Raw genomic sequence first — 7977 nt, 5'->3', positions numbered from 1 at the left:
GGGCATGGCTCCTAGGGGGCACCGAGCCTTCGCCAGCCCTGGGCGGCTCCCCGCGTCACCCCTCGCAGCTGGGGCCGGTGGGAGAGGCTCTGCTCCCTCCACCGCACAGCAGCATTTCCGAGGCCCGCTGTTTGTTTACTTGTATATTTCCCTTTAATCCCGTCTGGGCTGGGTTGTGAAATCCATTGGCTCCAAGGAGCGAACACAGAACGTGCACTAGCCCAGGATGGGCACTGCCGTTAGTGAGCTGTGGGACTCGCGGGGCCGCGGGCAGGGCCTGGCTAATGTGCCCAAACACCACCTGCCCATGCCCCATCAGCCTGGGGAAAAGCCAGTCCCCCCTGCCCCGCGGAAAGGGGTGAGATGGGGCAGCACTGGGGCACCTGCCCGGGGTGCCAGGAGACCTCACAGCACCACCGGGTCCTCCAAGGGAAGTTACCAAAGTGGGGGTGGGGTGCTAACAGCTGCTTAGTGAAGACAAACGTGCTCTGCCAGTGCCCCTCACTCTGGACCCGCAGCCCCCCTGCTATCCCAGCCCTGCGTGCCCTCCGCACACAGCTCTGCCAGTGCCCCTCACTCCCAACCCGCAGCCCCCCTGCTATCCCAGCCCTGGGCGCCCCCAAGCAGAAGTGAACACTTCAGAATGACACCACGCGGTGCGGTAGGACTGTGATGCACTCCTGCAGGGATCAGGCTGAGACCAACCAAACTCATGTCACTTGTGGCCTAAGACAGCGTTTGATTCCAATGTTTCCCCTTTAAAAGTCAGTCTCTGGAACTCCCATACTGTGTGTAAATTACAGGGCAAAAGGCTTGCGGTTAGGAAGATCCTATCACTCTGTGTGTTGGGCTTTCATTGGAAATGTCCTTGAGTCACTGGCCAATTAGTGCTGGGCTGCACCATCGGAGCGTGTTCCAGGAAGCTCCCAGCCGTTCACTGGAAAGCAGCCGCATCTGGAACGGATAACGCCCCAGCACATGAAGCTGCCTGGGGTGGATTCGGGGTTAGAGCCCCTGGATCCTGTTCTTTGTTGTCTGGAGCCGAGGCTTGAGTTCGGCGGATAGTTTCCCTGCCAAGGGAACACCCACTGATGTCAGCTGTAGTGCTGGAGTTTAGACAGGGCCATGCTGTCACTTGTTCATGTGATTCTCCTCCGCCTGGCCCAGCAGCGGCTCCAGAGCTCACCCTCTCTCCCCCACATTCTGCCAGCCAAAGCCCGTTCTCCTGGCTCCTGCCCCGGGGGATTCGAGTCCGGGCAGGGGAAGCGGACGGATGGCTGCAGCAGGGCCTGGAGCCTGCTGAGGAGAAGCCAGATTGTGGGAGTGGGGCAGAGCCTGCAATCGCTGCCCCACTGAACTTGGGACCTGCTCCAGGTGTGTCCGCACTGGCTGAGTGCTCTGGACAGGCTAAGGCTGCAGGGGTCTGGGTTCAGCTCCTCTAATCACGGCTGGGCCCGGAAAGCGACCAACATTTCCACTGTCCTCAGCCCCCCCCCGCAGGGCCCTGAGTACTCCCCCGCCCCAGCCCAGCCGCCCCCTGGGCCGGGCAGCATTGCTCCACCCTGTCACAGCGAGGGGAGGGGCTCAGGGAGTCCAGGGCAGAGCTGGGAACAGAATTCCAAGCCCCCCCCCCAACTCTAACCACTAGACCCCATTCCCCTCCCTGAGCCAGGGATAGAACCCAGGAGTCCTGGCTCCCAGCCCTGCCCCCACTCAAACCCACTAGTTCCCCGTTGTCACGCAGTGTGGGGGAGTCAGGGCCCTGCACCCCCGGCTTCCTGTGATTCACTGTGACTCTCAGCCAGCCAGTAACACAGAGGTTTATTCGATGACAGGAACAGGGTCTAACACAGAGCTTGTAGATACAGCGAACCGGACCCCTCGGCCGGGTCCATTCTGGGGGGCAGTGAGCCAGACCCCCCACGTCTGCCCTCACTCCTCATCCCCAGCCAGCTCCAGACTAACAACCCCCTCCAGCCCCTCCTCTCTGCTCTGCTCCTTTCCCGGGCCAGGAGATCACCTGATCCCTTTGTCTCCAACACCTTCAGCTGGCACCTTTGCAGAGGAGGGGCCCAGGCCATCAGTTGCTAGGAGACAGAGTGTCAGGCACTTAGGTACACTGGCCCTTTGCTCTGCCAGATACTTAAGAACTGCCATGGGGACACTGAGGCACCAACACAGTATTCAGAGAAACATTAAGAACTTTCCTAGTTCATCACAGCTTCCCACAGCGAGTCCACCCAGGCGGGGTCCTGGGGAAGCCACAGGGTCCTGCACCCCCACTTTGCAGTCAGACGTGACTCTCAGCCAGCCAGTAAAACAGAGGTTTATTCGATGGCAGGAACAGGGTTTAAAACAGAGCTTGTAGATACAGCGAACCGAACCCCTCGGCCAGGTCCATTCTGGGTGGCAGTGAGCCAGACCCCCACGTCTGCACTCCACTCCTCGTCCCCAGCCAGCCCCAGACTAACAACCCCCTCCAGCCCCTCCTCTCTGCTCAGCCCCTTTCCCGGGCCAGGAGGTCACCTGATCCCTTTGTCTCCAACACCTTCAGCTGGCACCTTTGCAGAGGAGGGGCCCAGGCCATCAGTTGCCAGGAGACAGAGTGCCAGGCATTTAGGTGCACTGGCCCCTTCTTCTGCAGCAATCACAGAGCCTTGTTCCACCACCTAGATATTAAGAACTGCCATGGGGACACTGAGGCACCAACACAGTATTCAGAGAAAACATTAAGAACATTCCCAGTTTGTCACAGTCCAGTTTCCCCGGGAGAGGTGTCACCTGGCCTCCAACCCCCCTCCTGGCTTCTCAGGTTACATGCTCAGGTAACCTCCCTTTCCCAAGGCAGGCAGTCCCAGCAAAACTCCCCTGCAACCTTCCAAGGTCAATGCTCCCCACTCAGCATTCAAGGAACACATCAAGAACATTCCCACTTCATTACACCCACTCCCCTTCCCGAGCCAGGGATAGAATCCAGGAGTCCTGGCTCCCAGCCCCGCCCCCACTCAAACACACTAGTCCCCACTCCCCTCCCTGAGCCAGGGAGAAAACCCAGGAGTCCTGGCTCCCAGCACCCCCCCAACCACTAGACCCCACTCCCTTCCCCAAGCCAGGAAGAGAACCCAGGAGTCCTGGCTCCCAGCACCCTCCAACCACTAGACCCCACTCCCTTCCCCGAGCCAGGAAGAGAACCCAGGAGTCCTGGCTCCCAGCACCCTCCAACCACTAGACCCCACTCCCTTCCCCGAGCCAGGAAGAGAACCCAGGAGTCCTGGCTCCCAACCCCGCCCCCACTCAAACCCGTTGGTCCCCATTCCCCTCCCAGAGCCAGGGATAGAACCCAGGAGTCCTGGCTCCCAGCACCCTCCAACCACTAGACACTCTCTCCTCCTTCCCAGTTGGTGCCCAGGACTGCGTGAGAAGAAACCCTTTGTCTGTTGAGCACAGATGGTGCCACAGGGAGGGGCCGATCTGGCTTTGGCTCATTCTCCCTGGCCCTGCGGAGCGTGAGAGCAACCAGGAGAGGGGTCAGGCAGGCAGGCATGGCGGCCATGGCTAGGACAGGCCCCAGAGGTGGCTGGCTGGGCTGGGGGCCGGCAGGCATGGTGCAGTTGGTGAAATACTCCATGTGGATCTGCAGGAAGAAGGAGTCAAGAGCAGGGCTGGGCCAGGGGCAGGACAGAGCCTCAGCCATCAGCACCGTGCAGTTGGAGAGGTCGCTGTAGGTCCTGGGGGGGGAGAGGAGGAGACGTGAGGCTGAGCCTGGCCAGGTCTGTGGGGTTTGGGGCTTCTGGGCTCAGCAGCAGCCAGCGAGGTGCCCAAACAAGCCCCCAGCCGGGCACTGACTGTGCACCCGGTAATGGCAGTGATGGGCACCACTCACCGCAGGGTTCCCATGGCCCTCAAACATCATGCACTGGGCACCCTGCAAACCAGCCACTGCTGGGAGCTGAGCAGCCACCAGCCACCAGCCCGTGCCACAGGCAGCAGATGGTGCACCTCCCCCCTGCCCCCACATGTGGGAGGCTGCAAGCAGCCAATGGTGCGCCTCACCCCCTTCCCCGCAGGAGGGACTCCGCACACAGCCAATGATGCACCGCACACCACCCCGCCCATGGGAGGCCACAGGCAGCTGAAGATGCGCCGCACACCTCCCCGCATGAGGGACGCCGATGGTGCACTGCACACCTCCCTGCAAGCGAGACGCCAATGGTGCACTGCAAACCACCCCGCACGTGGGACACTGATGGTGCACCGCACACCTCCCCACACGTGGGATGCCACAGGCAGGCGATGGAGCGCCGCACACCTCTCCACATGCAGAACATTGATGGTGCACCACACACCACCCCACATGAGGGATGCTGATGGTGCACCACACACTCCCCACGCACAGGACGCTGATGGTGCACCGCACACCTCCCCGCACACAGGACGCTGATGGTGCACCGCACACCTTCCCACACACAGGACGCTGATGGTGTGCCGCACACCTTCCCACACACGGGACGCCGATGGAAGCCACACGCACCAGAGGCACTGCACAATGCGCCCTGCTCACAGCATACTGACAGCTGCGTGCAGGAAAACAGGCCACACGGCAGCGCTGACTCATTTGAAAATCCCCTTCCCCAGCAGGATCATTACCGAGCCAGGGTGCTTGGGGTCCTGGAGCCTGTTTAAGAGCAAACCCCAGTGAGACAATGCTCTGCCCCAGCGCCTGCCTGTGCCCCAGCACTGCATGCACTCGGCTCCCAGCCCAGGGTGCCTCAGAAGCAAGGATCTGTCTGGGGAGGACGGGCGTCCAGACCTGCTGATCTGCTCCCACTGACACCGGCTCCTCTCCGGCGTGGCCATGACTGTGGCGTGGAAGGTGGTCCAACAGTACAGGGAGATCCACTCCAGGTAGGTGTCCCTGCAGTGGGCCGACCTGCCCTCCTCGGTAAAGGGGCCTAGGGGAAGAGATCTGCCTGTTAGTCTCCCTGGAGGAGCCATGGCTGAGCTCTGGCACTGCCATGCCAGCCTAGCCTGCTCGACCCCAACTCCTGGCAAGGCATATGGGCTGAGGGAATGAGGGACCCCAACCTGCAGCTCCCTCCTGCATTTTCCAGCTCTTTCACTAGCTCTGTCCCCTGCAGCGCAGCTCCCGTCCCCTCCCACAGCCCAGTGGAGTCCAGCGCGTGCCCCTCGCCTCGGCCCAGCAGCATCAGAACCAGCCCCTGGCTCCCCGGAGAGGCTCTTCTGAGAGCCCCAGCTAAGACACGAGATCCCAGGGGCCTGGCCAGACACTCAGCTCCCACAGTTTGGGCTGGGCTGTGCTGGGTGGATCCAGGAAAGTGCCTTTGTTCCCTGCCTCCTAGCATGGCCGGGGCCCAGAGAACAAGCCTCAGTGTTAGCAGGCTGCTGGCAGGGTGTTGTGACACCAGGCTTGGGGCCTGCCCCAAGGCTGAGCCAGTGCCCGTTCACTCCAGGCACCATCGGCTGCTCTCTGGGAGCGGGGCAGGGAGCCCTGCAGGCTGGCCCAGTGTCCCCTCTCTCTGCCCAGCCCTGGTGCACCCCCTCCCCCCAGTCTGTGGTCACGCCGGAGCGAAGCGCCTGCTATGGAAACTGAAGTGTGGTGCATGGTGCCCCCGTGCAGACCCTCCCAGCCCTGTTGGGGGGACGGACACCTGGGCGTGATGGGTGCAGGCGGGCGTCACTCACCGTCCTCCTCCAAATACAGGTAATGACCTGCAAGAGCAAAGGGGAAGGATCAGTCCAGGGAGGGGGCGAGCCAGCGGAGCCTGGCCAGGATGAATCTGTCCAGCTCCCATCTCAGCTGTGTGGGCACCAGCAGCAGCGATGGGCACCATCTCCCTCCACCCCAGCCCAGGCTGCTCTACCCGCTAGTCAAGAGCTTGGGGAATCCTCCAGGAAGGGACCCCAGCAGCAGGGGGTCCCCATGGAGCTGGGTGCCCTCAACACTGTGTGGGAGCTATGGGAAACAGGTTCCTGCTGGGGGGAGACCCCCAGGTGCCTGTGGTTCAGCATTCCTGACAGCGCCCAGCTCAGGGGCAGGAGTGGGGGCACCCGGGGGGGGCACAGAGTGAAGGAGGGAGCTCAGGATCAGGCCCCCAGGATTGTTCCTGGGGTCCCACCTTGGGAGGCGAATACAGGGGGCTCTTACTTTCATCCTCGAGGTCCCCGTAGGTCAGCTCCCCGCACCCTGCAGCAGGAGACGAGAGTGGTCATGGCAGAGCTGGGCTTGGGCCCCACAGGCCATTCTCCACCCAGCCCTGTCGCCTGCCCAGGCTGAGATGAGCTCAGCAGGGGAGGCCCCGGCTTTGGAGGGAGACGCCAAACGGCCGGGCTGAGGCTTCCCCCAGGCCCTGGGAGACCTCCTCGTGGGGAGCAGGGTCCATGCGCTCAGGCAGCGCACCCCCCGTGGCTGTAGCCAGGCTGTCTGTGGGGGCCGGGCTCCGACATCCGACGGGCTGGTTCCTGAGCAGCCAGCTGGATTTTCCGGGCGGAGGAAGGTGTGCAGCAAATATCGCCCTGACTCTGCTCCGAGGCCCAGGGGTGGGTGGAGCCGGGGCGTGGGTCTAGCACGGCAGAGATGGAGACAAAGGATGGAAATGCCCAGGGACTGACCACGCCGCGCGTCCCTCCCTGGCACACACCTGCTCATACCCCGGGGGGGCCATTCCCATCCACCCCCAAGGACCTTGGATATGGGCCCCATGGCCCTGCATAGAGCCCAGCGCCAGCCCACCAGGACCCCCTCCCGAGTCCTACCCCCCCAGCGCAGCCCCAGTGGCTGTCGGTGCCTTGGCTCGGGACGGGCTTACTCAGCACCAAGACAGGCCCTGGCTGGGAGCGTGAAACGCTGATTGGCCCCCGGGGTTTCCGACTGGCCATGAACCACCTCAGAGCTGCTTGGCAGCCGCTCTGCTCAGAGCTCCTGGGATGGGGAGGGGTCCCCAACGGGACAGCCCAGCAGAACCCAAACCCATGGGAGACGTGAGAGCCAAGAGTGCCCTGCCGGGGATGGGCAAATGGGCTGTACCCCTCCCAAAAGGTAATGAGCCCTCAGGACAGGAGTCAGACCAACGCAGCCGAGCCCCCGCCCAGTCTTTGGGGGCCCTAGGGACGGGATGCAAGGAGAGCGCTCGTGTCCCCCACTCGGACCTCCCAACTGGGCACTGAGGGTGTCAGAGGAGCTGGGCGGGGGCTGCGTGTGCGGGAGGCAGCGTCAGGCTCACGGACGAGCCCTTAGGTTGCCTCGTCTGACTCCATAGTCTATGTCAAGAGCCTGCCTGCGGGAGACACCCCACCTGGCCACGTGCTGCACAGAACCCCTGGGCCTGCGCCAGGGACCCCACTGGGCACCTGCCCGTCCAGAGCAGCAGGGAGGACTGGCGACCAGCCAGGGTGCTGGGGATGGGGAGCAGCTCCCCGAGGGGCTGGGCTCTTCATTTTGGCAAGTGCCAGGCAGCTGGGCTGTCCCTGGGGGGTGCCAGCCCAGGGGACACTGCTCCCTTCAGTCCATCCCCACTAGCAGGGCCGAGCAGTAGCAGCTGCCCCGGGGCAGGGAGAAGAAACAAATGCAGCAGCTGGAGCCTGGGCAGTTTGCCAGGGTCGGCCTCTCTCTGCCTGGGTAGCATGTCAGGCCTGGCATCAGGCTCAGCATCCAGCCCGCTGAGGATCAGACCACAAGGGACCCAGCAGGAGTTGCCAGGCCTGGGCTCTTTGGGAAATCTGGGCCCACAAGCAGGACCCTTACCCCACTGCAGGAGAGGGATTAGCAGCCAGTAGCAAAGGTGGTGCCGGGGCTGGACAGGCATTCTCCCCACCTGCAGGGCCAGGGCGCAGAGTTCCCCAGGAGAGGAACACCAGGGCCCTTCCCTAGATATACCCCAGCCGCTTATCGCCCCATCTAGTGCCTGGGCTCTTGACAGCTGCCCAGCCAATGGGAGGGAAGAGGGCAGGGAAAACATC

At 63.0% G+C, this 7977-nt stretch overlaps 1 protein-coding gene across 1 annotated transcript; it reads right to left on the bottom strand.

Moving 5' to 3' along the window:
* Positions 1 to 1884: 1884 nt before the first annotated feature.
* LOC127040466 (uncharacterized) lies at positions 1885 to 7977 on the bottom strand. Its single transcript, XM_050934655.1, has 7 exons — positions 7763 to 7977; positions 6167 to 6205; positions 5704 to 5730; positions 4811 to 4952; positions 3237 to 3728; positions 2438 to 3095; positions 1885 to 1931 (listed from the first exon to the last, which is right to left on the bottom strand). The coding sequence occupies exons 1-5, from the start codon at positions 7974 to 7976 to the stop codon at positions 3374 to 3376; spliced, it is 777 nt and encodes a 258-aa protein (XP_050790612.1). The 5' UTR covers position 7977; the 3' UTR covers positions 1885 to 1931; positions 2438 to 3095; positions 3237 to 3373.

This window comes from Gopherus flavomarginatus, chromosome 25 (genome assembly GCF_025201925.1).
Source record: "Gopherus flavomarginatus isolate rGopFla2 chromosome 25, rGopFla2.mat.asm, whole genome shotgun sequence".
NCBI lineage: Eukaryota > Metazoa > Chordata > Testudines > Testudinidae > Gopherus > Gopherus flavomarginatus.
The sequence above is the reverse complement of the archived record's forward strand: the minus strand, read 5'-3'. Positions and strand labels throughout refer to the sequence as shown.